General features: G+C 47.9%; 1 protein-coding gene across 1 annotated transcript in view; it reads left to right on the top strand.

Moving 5' to 3' along the window:
* Window positions 1-23,208, top strand: part of ADAMTS16 (ADAM metallopeptidase with thrombospondin type 1 motif 16) — a 161,192-nt gene that overhangs the window by 75,882 nt on the left and 62,102 nt on the right. The window contains exons 11-17 of the mRNA XM_040492159.1: window positions 6,649-6,744; window positions 12,139-12,287; window positions 13,911-14,083; window positions 16,079-16,209; window positions 18,386-18,509; window positions 19,595-19,839; window positions 21,549-21,687. Of these exons, the coding sequence (XP_040348093.1) occupies window positions 6,649-6,744; window positions 12,139-12,287; window positions 13,911-14,083; window positions 16,079-16,209; window positions 18,386-18,509; window positions 19,595-19,839; window positions 21,549-21,687 (1,057 nt within the window). The remainder of the gene's footprint in view (window positions 1-6,648; window positions 6,745-12,138; window positions 12,288-13,910; window positions 14,084-16,078; window positions 16,210-18,385; window positions 18,510-19,594; window positions 19,840-21,548; window positions 21,688-23,208) is intronic.

The following is a 23,208-nucleotide window of genomic DNA, read 5'->3' on the forward strand; positions in this document are numbered from 1 at the left end:
CATTCACCCACCAATCCACCATGTAGTATTTATGCATTCTTATGGATCAGCTTCAAATCGTATCATTTGCTTTGGCCTGAAGGACCCAATTTAGCGTTCCTTATAGCCAGCATCGGCTAGCCACAGAGGATGTCAGCTTTTCTCTCTCTGAAAATGTCATTATTTCACCCACCACTTTGAAGAATAGTTTTGCTGAATATAGAATTCTCAACAGTTTTTTCTGTATTTTTACCCTTTAAAAATTTGAAGGGTATAATTCCACTTTCAACTGGACTCCGTTGTTTCTGATAAAAAGTTGGTCATCATCTGTAGCTTCGGCCCTCCCTCGTCACTTGTCTAGACAATTCAGCAAGCTCTACGTTTGGGTTATTTTAAGTTTCAGTTGCCAGAAATACCATCTAGTTCTTTGCAGTCTATATCTCTCTACTGGAATTTCCCATTTTTTTTTTCATTCATTCTGTCTACTTTTTCCTTTATAGCCTTGAGTATATTTATAACATAATACATGATCACTTTATGTCATATAAATTTATGTGAATAGGTGATCCCTTGCCCCTTTGAGGCTTTCTTTGGTTCTTCCCTAGGGCGCCTCTCTTTCAGTCTGTCCTTAGCCCAAGGGCAAAGCCTATGCTCTAGAGTGTGGTTCTCACTCAGCACACGTGGACTTCGGGCTCTCCCCTGAGGGCCCAGAATGCTCACTGAGGTCTCTCCACCACGGGCGGGCCCAAACTCCGGTGTCTCCCAGCACGGTGTGGCCTCTGTCCTCCAGCCTGTCAGCTCTTAGCCCAAAGCTGCTGCCTCGTGCTGGGCCACACGAAGCATCATGTAGCATATCAGCCATTCACCCCACGGATCAGGAGGGACCTCAGGAAATCCTCAGGTAGGCACCTGCAGCCCCCAGCTTAATGTGGCTTTTTTCTTTTCTGGTCCCACATATTCTCATGGATTCTGGCTCCTTCTGCAGGCCCAGCTCGGATCTCTGCACCGTCCATTTGGGGGGACTGCATTATCTGCCTGGGACCCACCTCTGCACCACGGTCAGCAAGGTGCTCCAGGCAGATTGACGGGGCCGCGGTGTCACTCAAATTACAAATCTCCCTTCTCTTGAGGGACACTACTGTGCTGCCTGTTGCAAAGTCCAGAACAATTGGCCCAAATATTTTGTCCAGTTTTACGTAGTTTTTGTGTGCAGAGAAGTAACCCTGGTACCAGTTAACGTCATCACGGACCGTGGAGGAAATATCTTCTCAAGTTAAACAGAAATACATCCATTAGAATCAGTGAGGTCAGCTCATTCCCTATGATGTAAAGTTGTTTTTCAGCATAAATAAACGTGACGTATTTTCTAAGTTAAGTACCATTTCTGTGGCCACAATCTCTAGGATCCTGAACCTCAAATTTAGTTATGGTGCAGCACTTAAAGTATCTTCCAAGTGAATTAAAACATCTCAAAATATTTTCACTAATAAAATTGAATTTTTTTTTATGAACTCCTTCCCAGAGCACCTGGGTGGTTCAGTTGGTTAGACATCTGACTTTGGCTCAGGTCATGATCTCACGGTCCGTGAGTTCAAGCCCTGAGTCAGGGCTCTGTGCTGACAGCTCAGAGCCTGGAGTCTGCTTCGGATTCTGGGTCTCCCTTTCTCTTTCTGCCCCTCTCCCACTCACTTTCTGTCTCTCTCTCTCTCTCTCTCTCTCTCTCTCTCTCTCAAAAATAAATAAACATTTAAAAAAATGTAAGTGAACTCCTTCTGAAATTTTATGAAATGGGTCTGTTTTGTTAGGTTGAAGTATAAAGATCCAGAGTTTACTGATGGGAGAATATAAAATAATAACCAGCAAATTACCTGGTGCCTAATCCCGCAACTAACACGTAAGGGCTTCTCAATTGCACGTTTGCTGAGCAGGGGGATAGACAGAGGAATGCTATTTTAGAAAAGGGCTCTTTAAGTCCCTCTGCTATTTAGTTTGGGCAAGTTAATGAATAATGTGAACACATATGTATCTGTCTCTGGAATAAATAGATGTGTATATGGTGTATGTGTGTTTACATACTCATGTATGAATTCACGCACATATGTGGCCATGGCTTTCTCTGCCCTCTGAGGACTTGCATAGGGATCATTGGAATTAGTGATGAAAGAACCCTACTTCTTCAAAAACAAAAATAAATAATTGCAATAATTTATAGATCCCATTATAACATCATTTGTAATGGGATTTCTGTTTGTATTTTTGGAGAGTCCAATACAGACACTTTGAGGCATTGGATCTGGTGGTGCCGAACTCACGGTGTGGAAATCCCCAACACTGCCCTCTGAGAATGTTGGTTTTATTGGTGGTGTTAGATTGTGAGGTTGAACTTAACCAAGTCAGTAGGACTGAAACTGGTCTTCATAAACGTAGCTCTTTTTTTTAAGTTTGTTTATTTTGAGGGTAGAGGGTGAAGGGACAGAAAGAGAGAGAGAGAAGCAGAGGGGGCATGGGGTGGGGAGGGAGAGAGAATCCCAAGCTGGCCTCAAGCTGACAGCACACAGATCGACGTGGGGCTCGAACCCACGAACCATAAGATCGCGGATCTAAGCCAAAACCACGAGTTGGACGCTTAGCCAACTGAGCCACTCAGATGCGCCATGAACGTAAGCTCTTAAACTGGAGGACAGACTCGCGAGTGAGTGCCCTCGTTAAAGACCGTGCTCCTTAGCTGCGAAGACGAAAAAGCAAGTGTGGGCTCTCCATGTGCCTTTAGCTTTGTCCTCCCTGAGTTAAGTGTTAGTTGTCACGTCTTCATCGCGTGTGTTAGCATAGCGTCTTCATCTGGCGTCTCTCCTGCCCCGTCGGCATCAATATCAGCGGTGCCTGGTGGCCTGACCCTGGTCTGAGATGCAGAGTGACTTGGAAACCTGATCCCCTTTGTGTCCTGGGTACTGTAGTGAAACTGGGAGCTTCCCCCCACACCCAGCATGTCTTACATTCCAGCTCTTTGACCCTAGACGTATGATTTAATAGGGTCTTTGTTCCAAGAGGACCCTGAAATTTAATAAAGGATGCAATGACATATAACAATAATGGTTAATTTAATACAATCCTTGCACACTATGTCCAGAAGTTAGCAGTTAAGTCAAGGTATGATAAAAGTGGGAGGGTGTCATCAGTTTTGGGTTGTTCAGTTGTTTCGTGGTCATTTTATTACCTAATTCTTTGAGATGCTAGAAGTTTCACGTGTTTTCCAGGATAGAGTGTCACATTTTTGTGAAACGTCAGTTACATCTGTAGGGTACCAAGGTTTCAAATACATTTTGCTATGTTGGAAAACAGCACGGATTATATGATATTTCAAGGCTCTTCTCACTCTTGTGATTTGTTTTGGCCTGGAGTACTGTGTTGGGGATCAAGCCAGTTCCAGGATGGGCTGAAATACACAGGCGGCATAGGCCAGGCATAGACTGAGTTAGTGGGTCACGTGCCTTAGGGGCAAGCTAGCATCCACCTCCAGTATTTGAGAGCTTTGTCCTTAATAAAGTCAAAAAAAAAAAAAAAATCACCTTTAATGGTATCTTCCATTCATAGTTCTGTATTCCACAGAATGTTCCCGAAAACTACGATGTAAGAATATTGTGAGAATACTTTAAATAGTAGGGTCTAGATCTAGTATTTTCATACATAAGGTGCCCTGCCTATGTCTTCTTAGATGTTTTTACAATCGCATCTCATTGACCGTTATTAATTTCCTTCCATAGGAAGGAAATGTTTCCATAGGAAAAATGTTCCCACTCATTCCATCCAAGGTTTCCACAGGAATAAACTGACAGACGTTCAGCTCAGAAAGCGTTTATTGAAAGCCAGCTAGGTATTGAGCTCTGTGTCAGGTAGCTATGTCAAATACACAGGAATAATTTAACATTTAAAAAATTCTTTTTTTTTTTTTAATTTTTTTTTAATGTTTATTTATTTTTGAGAGACAGAGAGACAGAGTGTGAGCGGGGGAGGGGCAGAGAGAGAGGGAGACACAGAATTGGAAACAGGCTCCAGGCTCTGAGCCATCAGCCCAGAGCCTGACGCGGGGCTCGAACTCACGGACCGCGAGATCGTGACCTGGCTGAAGTCGGACGCTTAACCGACTGCGCCACCCAGGCGCCCCTAACATTTAAAAAATTCTTAATGTTTATTTATTTTTGAGAGACAGAGCGTGCATGGGGGAGGGGCAGAGAGAGAGGGAGACACAGAATCCGAAGCAGGCTCCAGGCCCTGAGCCGTCAGCATAGAGCCCGACACGGGGTTCGAACTCACGGACTGTGAGATCATGACCTGAGCCGAAGTCGGCGGCTCAACCGACTCAGCCACCCAGGCAGCCCTAATTTAACATTTTAAAACACCATTTATTTTGTATCGTCTTGGGTAGTCTTTGAAACTGCCCCATCCGTTGGTAGCACCTGCTCCCTGAGGCCACAGCCGTGAAGCCCGGCAGAGCGGAATTTGGGCTGGAGTCACCTCCCACCCGTGGAGTGAGGGAAATGTGTGCTGCGCTTGGTCCCCCCGGGATAGTGGCCTGAGTTGGGTGTGTTAACGACAACCATTGCATTTAGCTCCCAGGACAGGCAGTGAGCGGGACGGTGCGGGGGTTCCCATCCTCAAGCGTACGAGGCAGACACCAGGTCCTGCCTGCCCGGATCTGCCCTTCCAGTCCACACCGATGTGCCTCCCTTGCCGGAAGCCCGGACTCTCTGCCCAACCACTGTGTCCATCTCCCATGTGACCCGACCACAGGAGCAGCTACCTCGTTCCCATCCACCCATTCATTTCTTCATCCATTCATCCACTTGTGCCTTCATTGGCTTATGTGTCCACACCCAGCCTCCGGAATTCACGGTGAGCCACCGCTCCAGGGCGGGGACGCCTGCCTCCCACTGCGGTACAGACTCTGGTTCTGATCCACCACTTTCCCACCCAGACATCCAGCCTGCGTCCATGAGCTCCGATTTCAAGGGAGCTTTATTTATATCCTGGTATCCTATCAAGTCGTCACCCTGCAAGCCAGCGCTTTGCAGTTGTCTCTTTGGAGAGTTGCAGACGCTCGGGCCCCTGCTCTTACGGATTCCTTGAGGTCTGCTTACGGCTCTGATCTGTAAACGCTGTTCTGGCCAAGAACAGAGGCCCCCAACTCAGCATGCCGATTTCGTGAGAGGCATTCGCCACCGACGTGACACATTTGCCCCAGTAACGCTTAGCGACTGAACGCCGGTTCACATCTCCAGAACAGTTGTGCAGATCATCTAAGAAACGTTAGCCTCCTGTGCATTTGAAGCTACCACCAGCGTTCCTGAAGGTTCCATCCTTTTCTGAGTCTTACTCTCGCCCCTCTCTAGGATGTTCCTTTGGGCGTAGAAAGCTATGAAAGGAAAACTGATTCCTTGAACTTGGAGAGACTTTCACTGTGTGTAAATCTCAGATCTTGTTTTATTTTACTGCCCTATCAGCCATGTGGGTCTTCCTTCCTCTGCCCAAACCCTTTGTTCTTTCTCCTTTGAATGTCATCCCCTCTTCCGTAACAAAGTCCGTAAGCTCAGGAATTGGCTGACACATCATATCTTCCCGTGTGTCCTTTCCTGAGTCTTCCTGCTTGCATGCACGATATGGTGACTTACAGCAAATTTACCCCATTAGACCGTGCTTGAGAGGGTGGGTCTGGGTCATATTCCTTATGGAGTCTCCCTCCTAGCAAGGCAACTGGCATATTCTAGGCCTTCATGAAAGGTTGGGGATGGGGGTGCCTGGGTGGCTCAGTTGGTGAAGCGTCTGGGTCTTGATTTCAGCTCAGGTCGTGATCTCAGGTTCATGAGTTTGAACTCCACATTGGGCTCTGGGCTGACAGCTGAGAGCCTGCTTAGGATTCCCCCCCACCACGCTGTCTCTGTCTCTCTCCAAGTAAATAAATAAACTTGAATAATAATTAAGAAAAAGGATTGGGGATGGTGGGTGGGTGGGTGGATGGATGGGCAAGTCAGAAAATTTCATAATCAACTTTAATTTAGAAATGAGGATTCAGACTTGGAGAGGTGAAAGAATAAATTGTACAGTGTTAGGCTTTATCGAACCTTTTCAATTTCTGTAGTCTGCTCCAACCTCGGGATTCAGCCTATTTTACTTGTTAGTTTAGGAAAGATGATTTTCTGGGGCGCCCGGGGGGCTCAGTCGGTTGGGCGTCTGAGTCTTGATTTTGGCTCAGGTCATGATGTCATGGCTCGTGAGTTTGAGCCCCAGGTCAGGCTCTGCGCTGATGGCACACTGGATTCTGTGCTTGGAGTTCTCTCTCTCTGCCTCTCTCCCTGCTCACACATGCCCTTTGTGTGTGTGTGTGTGTCTCTCTCTCTCTCAAAATAAATAAACTTAAACAAATTTAAAAAGGACATCATTGTGTCAAATGGATGATAACTACATCTGAATAAATAAAAGCTTCAGGGACGGAATGAAGTCGGGCCGAGTCTAGAACATGAGTCTCTGAGTCTTCTTTCTTCTTTACCGTTTTCATCTGCTGCTGCTAACCCGCTTTCAATTTATATCCACCGTTTTCCCCTTCAGTCATTCAGTGATATTTTATTGTAGATTTGTGGACCATTTGTAACACTAACGACCTTTTCTCCCCGGTAGGATATCTGCAAAGCCCTGTGGTGCCACCGAATTGGAAGGAAATGCGAGACTAAATTTATGCCCGCAGCAGAAGGCACCGTTTGTGGGCATGACATGGTAAGGACCTAATCTCGGGTCATGGGTCATGCTCGGATGTCACAGCCTCTCTACCCACGCGTCTCTCCTCCTCCCGCGCTGGTATTTTGTCCGCCCGTCTTCCTCATTTCTATGTGCGAACCTACCCCTGGGTCAGAAGATGGGGTTTCATCTAGATTGGTACCGGGAGGGGGCTCCTTTCTCCTCTTCTTCCTTTCCCGATGATGTAATTGGTGGGCCGTCTGCCACTAACAGATGTGGATGCCGGGCGACAGGTGGCGACCGCATGTATTTAATGAGGGGAAACATTAAACCCTTGACCATATTTTAACCGTGGGCAGCACCCGCATTAGGTAGTGCTGTTAAAGGCACAGAGCATCAATTCGAAGACCCTGGAGCAGACCATTCTGACCTGTCGTCTCCCCTGGGAAAAAAAAAGAGAGGCGCTTCGGTAGAGAAAAGAACTACAGAAAGCAGCACATTTATTACTCACTGGTAGAGAATGATGATTTTGTCATTGAATTGAAAGTATCTTAATACCCAAGAGCGTTATTTTGACTCCTTTGATTAAACCTGTGATTTCAGTGTTCTTTTTAATATATAAGACTGTTATTGAGGGGGTGCCTGGCTGGCTCAGTCGGTTAGGCGTCCGACTTCGGCCCCGGTCGTGATCTCGTGGTTTGTAGGTTCAAGCCCCACGTCAGGCTCTGTGCTGACAGCTCAGGGCCTGGAGCCTGCTTAGGATTCTCTCTCTCCCTCTCTCTCTCCGCCCCTCCCCCACTCGTGCTCTCTCTCCCTCTCTCTCTCTCCCTCAAATAAATGAGCATAAAAAACACATCTAAAATATAAGACTGTTGATAAAGATGGAAATATACGGGACCCAAATTATTACGTAACCATGTCTGCGAGGCTAGGGGTGTGACCTTTTCAGTGATGCTAATGAACGTGAAAGAGAAATTCATGCCTAAATGTCACTAGTTCGTACGTGTAGATTCCAAAGCAAATATATCACACCCTGAACGTATTTTAATGGGAACATGGACACAAAGGGTTAAACACGTTAGCAGACAGTGCTGCCATGTGCTCCCGGGATAAATTCTGGCGACACCGACAGAGGGCATGAAGAGCTAGGAGTGCCCCTACGGCAGAGACCCCTGTGTTTAGTCCCTCAAACACGGGGGTACTCACAATTAAATCCTTCTAGAGATATAAGCAACAGGAGTTAAATAATTCATACCCATAAAACTCTGGCGCACCTGGGTGGCTCAGTCAGTTAAGCGCCCAACTCGAGATCTCAGCCCAGGTCTTGATCTCAGGGCTGTGCGTTCGAGCCCCGAGCTGGGCTCTGTGTTGGACTCCGCACTGGGCACGAAGCCTACTTACAAACGAAATGTAATCGATATGCTTTTAGAGTCTCGGAAGAGGAGAGGAACCCGCCGGCGTGCCACAGCGTGGAAAACACACACGGTCGCGGCACGCCAGGGAATTGGCCTGAGCAGTAAGCCGCAGGTGATCATAACCTTCTGCACTTAGTTGGTTGACCTTTGCTCTTCAGGTGACAGTTCGCAAAACGAGGCTGCTCTCCAGAACGATTGGCAGAAGCTGCAGCCCACGCAGGCCCCGGGGGGTTCTCAGGTCGCCTGCTTCCTGTAGGACCAACTCCCTAGCTCGGGCGCTCCCTGAAAATCACCTATACATTCTCGTTGTGTTTCATTTACCGCAAAAGCACAGTCAACTCGGTGGTTCTTGGTGTTTTCAGTTCCTTTCCCTTGTTGGGCCAGAATACACGCGGGCCGGCGTCAGCGCTCCCGTGAAATCTCCCTTTGCTGTTAATTGCGTGCCCTCCTGTGTTCCTGGCTGTCGTGTGTCCCTGAGCTTTATCGGTCTAGAAGCGTGTGTTCCCAGACGTCAGTGTCACAGTGCTTTGGCCGGTCCTGGTCCGTGCATTCTGGGTGATTGGCTACAGCCATGCCGCTTCTGTGCCCTTTTCTCCTGGACGGGAGCCTGTTTCCTTCCACCTTGCGCTGCCTGTGAGGCTTGCGCGCGGTGGAAAATGGGGCTGATGTTGACTGCGTTTTGTAGCATGAGGCTCTATCCTGAGTACCTCGAATACAGGCGGCCCTGACGACCACCGTGTGAGGGCGAGTCTGTCGCGGCCCCCCTCGGGCACTCAAGAACCTTTCCAGGGAAGGACGCTGGGTTCCTTTGTTCTCATGCCAGGGGAATGCGGGGCAAGGGGCTGGGACCACAGCCCAAAGCGTAGGAAAGCAGATTCTAGCCCGCTAACAATCGTGGGCCTCTAATGTAGAATTAAAGCAGCTCTCACGTCGGGGTGCCTGGGTGGCACAGTCGGTTAAGCGTCCGACTTCAGCCAGGTCGCGATCTCGCGGTCCGTGAGTTCAAGCCCCGCATCGGGCTCTGGGCTGATGGCTCGGAGCCTGGAGCCTGTTTCCGATTCTGTGTCTCCCTCTCTCTCTGCCCCTCCCCCGTTCATGCTCTGTCTCTCTCTGTCCCAAGGATAAATAAAAAACATTGGAAAAAAAAAAAAAAAGCAGCTCTCACGTTACCCAGATCTGACACTCGGTGCTCAGTGCTCGGCCCATGTGACCACATCAGATTTTTGGAGCAGCCCAGCCTGGTGGTACGCGTCCTCGCTAAGGTTCTCGGTGGGGGGGGGGGGGGGGACACACAGGCTCAGAGCACTGGAGTCACCTGCCCCAGGCCACACGGCAGCAGGACTAATACTGAGGTTCCTTTTCTCCCCGCTCCCCGAGTCAGTGGCTGCATCTTATCAGGGTGCTTCCCGTGTGGGCTGGGTTTGGAGGTGCCATGCAGACTCCGGGGACAGTATCAGAGCAGGAACGAGCACGCATCGTGACATCTCACTGGCTAAGATGAAGCCTTCTCTCGAACGCCGCGTTGTCCATGAATAAAATACAAATGGTGAGAAACGTGGGGTGGTCCCGGAAACCAAACTGGTGTTTCGGTGGAAATGGCGTGTGCGTACTTAACACATGCCCTTCCCCGACCCGCTCACGGTGGGCTCCCCAGCTCTGTGACCTGCGTGGACTTGATGCGTAAAGTCGGTGTGCACGTGGATGCACGTGTTTGGGCCCCTGCACCTTCATGCCCACGTGCATTCCCCCCCTCCAACCTCCTTCGGAGAAGCTACGGTGTTTTCTCCTCAGACCTCCAGAAAGTTTTTGTTTAATAATTTTTTTTTTTGTAGTTTATTTTGAGAGAGACAGAGAGATCGAACAGGGGAGGGCAGAGACAGAAGGGAGAGAGAGAATCCGAAGCCAGCTCCGCACTGTTAGCACAGAGCCCAACCCGGGGGTTTGAACCCACAAACTGTGAGATCGTGACCTGAGCCGAAACCAAGAGTCCGATGCTTCACCGACTGGGCCACCCAGGTGCCCCTAAAAGCAACTTGTAAAGGGACGGTCCTGTAAGGATATTCGGACGAAAGCAGCAGCATTTCACTGGCAAGAATACCAACGGCAGCAGCAATTTCGACAGCAGGAGACCGGAAACCACGCAGATGTGCCTGAAGAGGGCAGTGGCTGAAGAACGCCACCTGCAGAAGGAGAGCCCCGTCTGCACGCTGCCGCAGATGATCCGCAGACATCCCGTAGGCGGACAAGCAGAACGAATGGAGCATGTGCAGCGGGCCCTCACTGACCAAAAGAAAAGGGAGTCGTCATCTGCACATTTTCTTACCTTAAAAAGAAAAAATGAAAGGATAAACCCAAAATTTGGAAGCATAAACGTAAATATTTGCTGTACTTTTAAAACAGAGTGAAACCACATTTTCTTCAAGTAACCCTTACATGCCAGAAGCAAAAGCAACTGGACCCAAACACCTGTCACCTTGTTGGCTCGACCAAAACTGTAACAGGAGCATTGTTTCGAGTGGCTTTAAAACCTGAAAATATTTTCTGAGCTTCAACTTGTTGGTTCTTGCTTCCACACTTTCTGGGTTGTGTGTGAGAAAGCTCTGACCGGGTGATTTTTTAAAATGGGACAAAGCAACCACAGCAGACCCCTGACGGGTCCCTCCCGGTCCCTCCCGGTCCCTCCCGGTCTCTGCCAGCTGCAGGGCCCTGCCCAGAGCCCACAGGAGCCAGCCCTCTGCTTCTCTCAGCTCCTTCTCTCCTCTGACTCGAGGCCATTGAAGAGCAGGTGCCCTGCTGTCTCCTGTGCACCCCTCACCGGACTGAGGGTGTCAGGGGGACTTCAGGACTTGTTCTAGCACCTGGGGGTGAGGGCAGGGAGGTAACAAAAGAGAGACTTATTCTTTGCTTGTGGGAAAGAATCGAAGAATTGAATGGATGAGGTTTCAGTGCTCAGAATTTCTTATGTTCAAGTTTGCCTCCTTGAATGGTGTTAAATCAAACCACTCGTAATTGCCAGCAAAGGTCAAGTGGCAGCCATCTGATACGTTTTCACCCGACACAGCACTGAATAATTGAAGTGTTATTTTCCTCTTGTAAAGTACCATTTTTTCTCTCGGAACAAATCCGGTGGCCCTAACCTTGGAGCCAGACGGGAGGGGACTTGACCCTGTCCCTCACCCCGCAGCCCTCAGGCCAGACTCTGCTTGGTCCCTGCGGGCCAGCAGCAAGGGACGAGCAATTTCCTTTTCTCCTCTCAGCAGATGGCCTGAAGATTGTCGAAGTCTACACCAAACCATGGGTGGAAAACCAACGGCATCGAACACCACGTGAGATGTGTAGCCTTGACGTGTGATGGAAGCAAAGACAACGCGTGGCTTTGGGCGTGAACTGACATCGACGAGCGTCGCTCTTGAGAAGGGACAGCTGATGGCATCTCCAGCCGTGTGGGCACACGTGCAGCTCTGTGTGGGCTGTGTTATCTCCCCGGGAAGCAGTGTGACCTCCGACCCTCGTCCGCCAGTAACCCTCGGGCTCCGGGCTTGGAGCCCAGGTGCTTGGGAGTGACGGCACAGAGCATCGGCCAGAAATGACGAGGTGTTGAGTCACATGGAACCTCCAGCTGGACGTTTCTACCCGAGGCCCCGTCTGCTCTCAAAGAGCTATGAAAAGCACGTTGTTCTCGGAGAGACTGGAGTTCACTCACCTGAGAGCCGCACGATCAGGCCGAACGTTCGCGCAACACCACTTAATTACATGTGCTGCATTCCAGCAGCTCGGACGCTAGAAAATGGTTCTTCTGTGTATCTTCCCTCTACGGGGATTTGTAAACCGTGCTAGGCTGGAAAAGGAAAAAGAAGCAACATCCACTCACTGTATTTGTATCATACGCTTACCTGAAGGTCAGATGTTGATATCTTGCACGTTCTACCAAACTCCCCACGGCTGACATCACAGCGGTGCTGGGCCCGCCTATCCACCCATGAGTCACGTCAACCTTTTTCTCTTTTTTCATTTTTAGTGGTGCCGGGGAGGACAGTGTGTGAAATACGGTGACGAAGGCCCCAAGCCCACGCATGGCCATTGGTCAGACTGGTCTTCCTGGTCCCCTTGCTCCAGGACCTGCGGAGGAGGGGTGTCTCACAGAGACCGCCTGTGCGCAAATCCCAAGTAAGTACGTCCTCACTTCCCTCCTCACGAGCGATTTCTGTGCTGTGAACCTTCCAAGCCGCGTGTGTACCTAAATTCAGTAATATCGATCTGTACGTCACGTAGCTGTGTAGGGATCACTGAGTAGGTGGAACCACATGGATGGAGCTAGAGAGTTTTGTGCTAAGTGAAATAAGTCAGAGAAAAACAAATACTGTATGATTTCACTCCTACGTGGAATTTAAGAAGCAAGCAAAGAGGAAAAAGAAGAGGGAGAAAGTGAGAAACAGACTCTTAACTCTAGAGCGCACACTGATGGTCACCAGAGGGAAGGGGGGAGGGGGTATGGGTGAAACAGGTGATGGGGATTAAGGAGGGCACTTGTGATGAGCATCGGGTGAGGCATGGAGGTGTCGAGTCACTCTGTCCTACACCTGAAACTAACGGAACCCTGTGTGTTGCCTATGCCGGAATTAAAAAGCATCACCGAGCAGGAAAGTCATTTTAGTCAAGTATTTCTCAAACAGCGATATCTCTTTGGTATAATTTAAGATGCTTCAAGCGACCTGACCATAGCACGTGATAACAGACCCAGCAGCGATACTCAGGAAGTGGATTTTAGCCACATTTCTACGAAATACCAAGGGTCTGCCTAAAATGAGTATGCAAATCATGAAGATATGGAGGACACAAATGAATAAGAATCAGGAAGAACCGTTTTTTCACGTGGGGAAAAAAAAGCCAGATGTTGGGTTCTTCATGAAATATATTTACCTTTGCAACATGTGGTTTCACTGTGACCTTCTGTGAGAAGACAGGGACACCAGAAGCGGTCCCCAGTGCGCTGGGGTAGAGGAGTTTCCAAATCCTCCCTTTGCGCCTGACTTTGCTTACAACATGACTCCTATCACGGCTCTTCAGTCCTGTCTTTATCATGTGACGCTCAGTGGGTCCGCCACATCGTATGGCTGCATCCACGTGAATTCTAGGGGGTGAGCTGGGGGTGTTTCCCATCAGCACCGACCAGTGGAAGGTGACTTCAGCGAAGTCCCTGAATGGCAGTCTCAACTCTGCCGGCTGTCAACTGTGCGGTTCTGGGAGAGCCGCCCTCCCTTAGCGGTCCCTCCTCTATGAGTGCAGAGAACGGCGGGGTCACGCTGCCTTCTGCAGGGGTGCTGGGAGTCGGTGACGGACAGATGCCAGCAGATCCATTTCCACACCCTAACTGGCTCTACTAACCTTGTGAATAACACTGCCCACGTCGTTAATGGGTGAGAAAGTGCCAGGGTCCCTTAGAAGTACACTTTTCTTACTTGGTCGCTGAAAACAACATAACAGGATCTGCTCATCTCTTCAATAAGCCTAATTTCCAGGGAGGGGAGAGTAGCTGTGAAATGTAGGGCTTCTTTTTGGTTTTAGCGTGCAGTCATTTCGGGGACAGCGTGAGTGTGAGCAGGGGAGGGGCAGAGAGAGAGGGAGACCGAGGATCCAAAGCGGGCTCTGGGTTGACAGCAGCAAGCCTGACGCGGGGCTCAAGCTCGCGAACCCTGCGATTGTGATCTGAGCTGAAGCTGGACACTCAACCAGCCTAGCCACCCAGACGCCCCAAACGTAGGGTTTCTAATTGCGAAATGTATGTTCCAGACCATCGCACGGAGGGAAGTTTTGTGAGGGCTCAGCTCGGACTCTGAGGCTTTGCAACAGTCAGAAATGTCCCCACGATAGCGTTGACTTCCGTGCGGCACAGTGTGCCGAGTACAACAGCAAACGGTTCCGAGGATGGCACTACAAGTGGAAGCCATACACTCAAGTGCAAGGTAAATCTTAAATCCCCCCTTCTAGGAATAGCCTCGTGCTTTAAAGAATTACGTGACTGAAAACTCTTTAAAGAATTACGTGGTTGAAAATGTGGCGTTCGGATAGACCACATCGCTGTGTGAGGTCGTTGTCACAGGCTCTTCTGCCTAACCCCTTGGCCGCTGGCTTCGTACCTGAACTTGACCAGCGGTGTGGCCAGAAATTAACAAGCAGATAGAGAGTGTGTGCGTCATACCGTGAAATCTTCAAAGAAGTGATAAAACATTCAAAACGGATGGTTTATTGATAAGGGATCAGTGCTTTTTAATTACAAATCACAGTAGTTGAGGGCGCTCTCACCCATCGAACACTTACAATTGCCAGAGAATGAAAGAAAAATTTTAGTATCTTTTGGAAAAGCAGTTGACTCTCAAGTATAGTATATTCAAAACTCTGGTTCTAAACCAAGAAGTTTATCTGCACCATATGTAAGACTTTATTCTCCAGTGTGAGAGAAGTACTTATTGTTCTTAAGACTGAAAGAACTTGAACCTGGTAGCTCCACTGACATAATTTAAAGAGAAATCCAAAGAATACCTAGTCACCTCGCTCTTTGAAACTGGGAATACTGTCCAAGCAACGGTCAAGAAATACATAAATCTCATCTGACTTTATAAACATAATGTTTTCATGGTAAGAACTTTATGAAGTCAGTAAATTCTGGAAGGAGAAGTTTAAGCAGTTTCACACAAAGCATTTTTGGTTGTTTTTACTCCCAGACTCAGTAAAATGTAAGCCAGTGAGAATTAAGTAGGCAGGAGAAAAAGGAGAAAGAACCTTGAAATTGGGGCCAAAATACGTGTGCTCTTCTGGGCTTCCCTATCTCAGGACATAAACACATTAATCATGGAAGCACATACTTGCCTTGATTCTTAGGGTTGTTCAATGGAGTCTCCTCCTGTACAATAAAGAAAATATTTGTGGATGAGTCTTGAGCCCATGAAAATTCCTGAGGCAGACTATATTTTCGTCAACTCAGCCCTTCTTTACCAAGAAGAACGAAGGGAAAAAAGTTCATGTTAATTACATAAATCATAAAATCTTTGAAATAGATTATCAAAAGAAATCGACTGGCTCTGCCACTCTTAAGTATACAGTGATACCTACATTCCCCACGTATCAGTATTTTTTGACAGTCATTGTGTTTATAGAAAACATCATTCTCTGAAGATTTCATCTAAAAGTTATTCCTTTTATCAGTTTAAAAATATTATAAATTTCATCAAATGCATTAGCTTTTTAAAATTTTCTTTGCTTTAATGTTGATTTATTTTTGAGAGAGAGAGAGACAGAGACAGAGACAGAGACAGAGTGTCAGTGGGGGGAGGGGCAGAGAGTGAGGGAGACACAGAATCCCGAGCAGGCTCCAGGCTCTGAGCTGTCAGCGCAGAGCCCGACGTGGGGCTCAAACTCGCGAACCATGAGATCATGACCTGAGCCGAATGCTTAACCCACTGAGCCACCCAGGCACCCCAAATGCACTAGCTTTTAATAAATTTCGTGATTATTTGAATTCTTTTATTACATTTTTCCTGTGAGAATTGTGTATATTGCTACAAAATAGTAATGACCTTTTGCATTTCTGCAAGAGAATAGTTCATCAAACTAGTAAAATAGTCGAACAGTGATGTTGTCGTTCCAGTCAACAAATATTTATTGAATGCCTACTATGTGCCAACCACTGAGTAAAGAACAAGGACAGTAAAGGACACCGTCGAGTAAGAATGGTGAAGGCTTATACAAATTAAAAATTAAAAGGAAAAACCAAGCCTCATGAGACAACCATAAAAGAAATGTCTTTGCAATGAATATTGTGTGGGAGTTATTTTATGGGCAAAAGAAAAAAAAAAAAGAAAGAAAGAAAAAACTTAAAAAAAAGTCTATCTAAAATTTAGAACAAAAGTGATCAGAGCTTAAGTATCTTTCTTATTTGTGTTTGTGTATTTCTTTTTAAGATCAGCACTTATGCAAACTCTACTGTATCGCAGAAGGATTTGATTTCTTCTTTTCTTTGTCAAATAAAGTCAAAGATGGGACTCCATGCTCGGAGGATAGCCGTAATGTTTGTATAGATGGGATATGTGAGGTAATAATGATCGTTCATTCATTCAACACACGTCTCCAGACAGTCTGCTTTGTGTCAGGCATTCCTCTAAGGGGCTAAAGACACCAGACATTTAAATCCCGCCTTTCCCTCCCGCTCACAGCCCCGTGGGGGGGGGAAAGCCGGATGAACACACACAGAGACACAGGTGGTTTGTCCCAGTGGAGGTGCCCACGGAGGATGGGGAGCAGAGGAGAGCTGATTTTCTCCCCGATGTGGATCTGGGGGATTTGCGGGGTTCCTTGGAGAAGGGAGCTTCCGAGCTAGATCGGGAAGGGTGAGTTGGCCTGGAGGTGTGGGAGAGCCGACTGGGAACACGGTCGTGCTAGAAGGTGTGGGTTGGTAGGACCCGACTCAGGCATCGAGCACCCAGAGGGCAGGCAGGGCAGGGGTGCCGAGGGAGGTGAGGGAGCGAGAAGGGGCGCACGGAGGATTTTTATCCTCCTGTCCTGGCGGAACAGACCCTGGGACCTGGGTGGAGCTGAGCGGCAGGGTCAGCCGGCAGTAGCTTGGGCAGCGGAGGAACCAGGGGCAGCTTTGAGCCAAGAGATCACTTGGCGCCCTGCAGGGACTTGGGAGACAGACGGGGAAAGATTTGTTGGCTAAGTGGCCATAGAGCTGCCTTGGGCAGGGGTGAGACGGGGAAGGAATTCCATTATTACACCAAGTGGAAGCGTGACCAGATCACATACGTTGCACACGATCGATGGGTTTTTCATTGAAGTTGCTCAGTATGCACACTCACAGAGTCTAAGCACCTCGGTCATCGTTCTGGTCTTCTCTAAGTGAGATGACCGTGGTCAGGTTGAGTCGTGCACTGGGACACGCACAGTGTAATCCTTTTTTGTAGGTGAAGATCACACTCGGTTCTGTCGAGATCTCTTTCAGATTTCAAATGGCCGAGTCTCTGTCCATTTTGTCTAATTATTAGTGGGCTTGTTAAATATGTCATTGGTTTCAGGTATTCGTCACGACACAGTGTCACAGTCCCTTAGATGTAGTTCTGAAATCCCAAAAGCCGTCACACAGAAGGTTTATTGGGCTGCACAATACAGGATGCCCTGAATTTGTTTGCTGGCGAAACCTGCCCTCGACGGGTGTGAGGCTGTGTCAGTTTTATTGATCTCGCTTCGTGTGAAGATGTACGTGATTTGCCATAGAAACATCCTTTACGCGTTTCATTGAGTGCTACCCTGGGCCCTGCTGGGACTCTCACATGATGTGCATAATATGTTAATTCCCTTCCTAAAATCCAAAAAAAAAAAAAAAAAAAAAAAAAAAAACCCCTCTGAATTCTGAAATGCATTTGACCATAAGAATTTCCAGCAAGGAATTATGGAGGAATTGTGATTCATTTCTGAATGGGTTTTTTACAAGTATATACTAAACTCTTTGTTAGTAAATATAAAGCTAGTAAGCATCATAGAAATTATAAAGGCCCCTAAAATTCTAAGACAATGAACAAAGATGCCCTTTAAATGATTTACTGCTGGGAATAATTCCCAGGCAGCCTGTGTTCCTTCTCTCCTTTGCACACGGCCACTCAGAGGCACAGCGGCACATTCCAGGGGACCCTCACGTGGACACATTGCTCATCAATTTGTGCTTTGCGTCCATCTGAAATTTACCATTAATCTCCAATATGAAAATCTGATAGATTTAATTTAGGGCTCAGGGTTTTTTTTAAATTTTTTAATGTTTGTTTATTTTGAGAGAGAGAGAGAGAATGAGCAGGGAAGGGGCAGAGAGAGAGGGAGAGAGAGAGAGAGAGAGAGAGAGAATCCCAAGCAGGCTTCATATTCAGTGCACAGCTCAATGCGGGGCTCAAACTCACAAAACTGTGAGATCGTGACCTGAGCAGAAACCATAAGTCAGACGCTTAACCAACTGAGCCACCCAGGCGCCCCTTAATTTAGGGCTCGAGATTCTAAGATTGTGTAGCAATGCCAAAGACAACAGCTCTCAGGGTTTCCTCCTTTGGATTTGAGAGTAGAGTTTCAGTCTTGCTGTGCACATACTTGGTATCCAATAAATATTTGTTAACTGCTCTGTGTTGGTGAAATGTTCTACTGGAGCGGGGAGGTTTCTCGCTGGAGCTCTGTGACTTCACTCTTGTCGTCTTTTCTTTCACGAATGACGTGTGGCCCCGGTCCCCCAGAGAGTGGGATGTGACAACGTCCTTGGATCCGATGCCGTGGAAGACTCCTGTGGTGTGTGCAGGGGGAATAACTCAGATTGCACGACACACAAGGGGCTCTACACCAAGCACCATGGCGCCAACCGTGAGTACGAGGAGTACGAGGGAGATGTAAACCAGAACCTCCTGGAGGGGACACCTGGGGTTTCCGTGGCAACAGCAGGCATCAAGGGTCCTGAAAAGACCGACAGTCTCCTTCCCTACTCTGCCTGTCAAGCCTTTCCTTAATTGTTTTAAAAAAAATTTTTTTTTAAGTTTATTTATTTTGAGAGAGAGAGAGAGAGAGAGAGCAGGCGAGGGGCAGAGAGAGAGGAAGAGAGAGAATCAATTCCAAGCAGGCTCCATGCTGTTAGCCCAGAGCCCGATGCGGGGCTCGAACCCACAAACCGTGAGATCGTGACCTGAGCCAAAGTCAGATGCTTGACCGACTGAGCCACCCAGGTGCCCCAACTTACTTTCTTTTTTTTTTTTTTTAACCTTTATTTATTTTTGAGACAGAGAGACAGAGCATGAACGGGGGAGGGTCAGAGAGAGGGAGACACAGAATCTGAAACAGGCTCCAGGCTCTGAGCCATCAGCACAGAGCCTGACGCGGGGCTTGAACTCACGAACCGCGAGATCGTGACCTGAGCCGAAGTCGGACGCTTAACCGACTGAGCCACCCAGGCGCACCCCAACTTACTTTCTTAAAATAAAGATTATTTATTTTGAGAAAGACGGAGAGAGAGAGCATGAGTGGGGGAGGGGCAGCGAAAGGGGGAGAGAGAGAATCCCAAGCAGGCTCCTCACTGACAGTGTGGAGCTTGACGTGGGACTCAGTCCCACGAACTGTGAGATCATGAACTGAGCCAAAGTCAAGAGTCGGACACTCAACCGACTGAGCCACCCAGGTGCCCCCCAAGCCTTTCCTTTTGATGGAAAGTGGTTGCAGGTTACTTGAATTAAAGTGGTTCTTAGGAACAATGAAATTTATAATAGCTCTGCTTCAATTAAAAGAAAAGAAAAACACAAGTTACTTCAAGGCCTCATGGCACCGATTGCCAAAATTCTCCTGGTTCCCAACGTGGATTCTCAGGTTTGAGTTGTGGGGAACCCCAGCGTAGGGATTTTGCGTCGGCATTCTTGAATGAAAATACCACATTCTTCCCACTCCTCTTTCCTTTAACGTAGAGTATTATCAGATGGTCACCATTCCTTCTGGAGCCCGGAGTATTCACATCCGTGAAATGAACGTGTCGACGTCCTACATCTCTGTGCGCAATGCCCTCCGAAAATACTACCTGAACGGGCACTGGACGGTGGACTGGCCGGGTCGATACAAGTTCGCAGGCACCACGTTTGATTATAGACGGACCTCCCATGAGCCGGAGAGTTTGACCTCTTCTGGGCCAACCAACGAAACACTGGTTGTGGAGGTAGGTGCCAGCCTTCTGATTTTCGGCCTGGGATCTGGGATTGTTGCAGATTGACGGCCATTGGCATAACTTCAAGAACACAGAATAATGATTACAGTTTGAGAATGTGTCCGAAGCAAGACTCATCTAAGCATCGAAGGGGGCGGTGGGCTTGTTACCTTTCATCCCCTGGCACCTAATCCGATTTGTATTTACGCACATCACGCGGTTCCTGTTTTGGGTCTTTATCCGCTGGTGTTTACGAAAGTCGGCCCCTCTCCCGTACGCCGTGTGGCTGTGAGAAGCGGGCACACTGGGGGGACTCTGCCGAGTCCTGTGGAACGGGAGCGGGATGAGAGCCCGAAGCAAAGCCTCAGCAGTGACGTCACATGGGCCCCCATGTGCAGGGAAGAGGCTCACAGGCTGCCATTAGGCTCTTCCTGCGACGTTATCTGCCCCCATGAGACTGGGCAGATGGAGGTGACAGGCACTGGATAGGCTAATGCCCCACCTTTTTGTCTTTCTGTGCACAGTTAATGTACTTGGTTCAAATGTTGTCCCGTCAGCCTACAACCAGTATGCAGATGTGAGCCACCCAGACTCCCCCCACCTGCTCTCAGGGCCAGGCAGCCCCCTCCTGTCCTCTTGTATCTTCCTGGGAGATGCTTCCCCGGGGCTCTCCACACACATCCCCCATCTGCCTCCCCTCCTGACCCTGAGCTGTTCTCATCACTTACTTCTCCCTGATGATTTCTCTCCCACCAGCGCAGGCTCTAGCTCGAATAATGGCACAGAACAGAGATAGGTCAAGGGCGAAGGTGAGTGTGGCTAATTAGGAACTATTCTGGATGGAAGAAGATTTGCAAAGGCTCAGGATGTCAGACAGGAGAGCATCTCAGGGGCCTCACCATGCAGCCACCTATACCTGTCCTACAACACCTTCCTCAACTAAGACCCAAGAGCTGTGTCAGAGAATATCTGACCCCCCTGGAATATCACATCAGGACCAATAAAGGCTCCCAGACTCAGAGATGGGATTTCTGTCCACTGATCAATGGTGAGGCTTCCAAAGTAAAAAGCTTTCTCTCTGAGATCAGCGATCTGACACATTCACGAGTGCAAAGGTAACTGGTCCATACGATTGCGTTTTAAACTAGGAGGTGAAGAGTCCAAATTCAAGGTGCTAAGATAGGCTCAACCTGAGAGATCTTTACAGATAGGTGTTTTTCTCCTGGAATGTGCCAGTCGTCCAAAGACCCCTGCATCCGGTCACACTGGCAAGTACGCTGCCGTAACTTTGATGGGTGGCATGGGTAATATCCACTCATGAGTCCTGACTGCTTAGAACGCACCAGGAAGCGTGAGAGTGCTTTATAGGCATTGCTTTCTGATGGGCTCAGATGGACGGGATTTGCAGGGGATCCCAAGGAAACGCTGGGGGAAGTAACCAGATACCCGAGTTAGGTTGCAGAGGTGTTTGAAGCCTTGAAGAGAGGAACACACGAAACGTAAGGCAGACGAGTCGAATGTCTACATTTTTCTAGATGCGCTTGCTTCTTCTTGAGCATTCGCTTCCGTCTAGAAAGTTCGTATACGTTTTAGAGGATGGACGGTGTTTATCACGTAACCAACTTCCTGTTGATGTTGTCGCTTCAGTACTATTTAAAAACTAGCTTGTATTTATCAGTTCCATTTTAACTTGTTTTCTCTGCCCCCTTTTCATTTTCTAGCTTCTGTTTCAGGGAAGGAACCCAGGTGTCGCCTGGGAGTACTCGGTGCCCCGGTTGCGGGGTGAGAAGAAGCCCAGTGGCCAGCCTCGTTACACGTGGGCCATCATTCGCTCCGAGTGTTCGGTCTCCTGCGGAGGGGGTAGGTCACCTCTCACACCTCTCCGGTGGGGGGCGCCGAGGGGCCACGGGCACACTGCACTCACAGGTCCACACCACGTCCTGGCAGGGGGCCCCATTCCCAGAGGGAGAGCAGAGGCCATTGGCCCTGCGTGTCACCGGAAGGCCGGGCCTGCCTTCTCTCGTCCATCTATGTCAGCATGTTGCTCTGAGGGAGTCGTTTGGTGAACCGGTTTCTGCTTTGCACCCAAGTGAAGATTTGATAAAGAGTAGTTTCGTGAGTTGAGATTATTCAAATGAAAGTCACTCAGATTCTACGTATCACGTTGGTGATGAGAAGTAGAAGTTTTACCTTGAAAATATCGTGACGCAGACTGAGGTTTGGGTCCAATGGTCTTGCTCAAATTTACTGCGAAGTCCTATATTGAAATTCACCCAGAAACTACAGGAACGTTATGCAAATCGTGGTGGAAATGACTAGAAACAGCATGTCAGGAAGAAGAATTTCACATGACAGTCAATGGCTTGGTCATCCTGATGCCATAAAAATTGGACCGTCAAAGAAAGTCTAAAATTGAAAACGTTGGCTGACAACAGGAACATTTTCAGCCAGAGCCAGACATATGCTCTGGCAAAGGGTGGCGAGTCAATTTTTCAAATTTGGGAGCAAAATACTAGATTCTAGATTTAGAAAACAGACAAGTTTCGATATGGGCAAATGGATTTCAGCTTTGCGAATTCCAGCTTTTAATGATTAATTAATTTAGACAGCTGTGTCTTTAAGTTCTAGAAAAAGGTACATAAAATGGGAACTTGCATAAATTAAGAATCTAATGAATCAATGAAGAAAAAATAACGGGCTGCCTGGGTGGCTCAGTCGGGTAAGTATCTGACTCTCGATATCGGCTCAGGTTGTGATCTCAAGATTGTGAGATTGAGCCCTGTGTCAGACTCTGCGCTGAAAGAATAGATCTTGCTAGGGATTCTCTTTCTCCTCCTCTCTGCCCCTCCCCTGCTCATGCGCACATGCACTTTCTCAAAATAAATAAACTTTAAAAAGGAATTTAAAACAAAAAAGGAAAATGAATTCATACACTGAGAGGATTATAGAGTTCTTACCCTTTCTTTATTAATGTGATGTATCACGCTGATTGATTTGCAGATACTGAATCAGCTCTGTAGCCCAGGAATAAATTTTGATCGTGGCGAATCATTCTTTGAACGTGCTCTTGGATTCGGTTTGCTAGTATCTTGTTGAGAAGTTTTGCATCCATGTTCATGAGAGAAATTGGTCTGTAATTCTCCTCTTTAGTGGGGTCTGTGTCTGGTTTTGGAATCAAGGTAATTCTGGTTTCATAGAATGAGTTTGGAAGTTTTCTTTCTATTTCCCTTTTTTTTTGGAACAACTTCAAAAGAATAGATATTAATTCCTTTTTAAATGTCTGGTAGAATTCCCCTGGGAAGCCATCCAGCCCCGAACTCTTGTTCCTTGGGAAAGTGTTGATTACTGACTCCATTTCTTTATTGGTTATGGGTCTGTTCA

This window comes from Herpailurus yagouaroundi, unplaced genomic scaffold (genome assembly GCF_014898765.1).
Source record: "Herpailurus yagouaroundi ecotype Mexico unplaced genomic scaffold, PumYag 29, whole genome shotgun sequence".
In the NCBI taxonomy this organism is placed as follows: domain Eukaryota; kingdom Metazoa; phylum Chordata; class Mammalia; order Carnivora; family Felidae; genus Herpailurus; species Herpailurus yagouaroundi.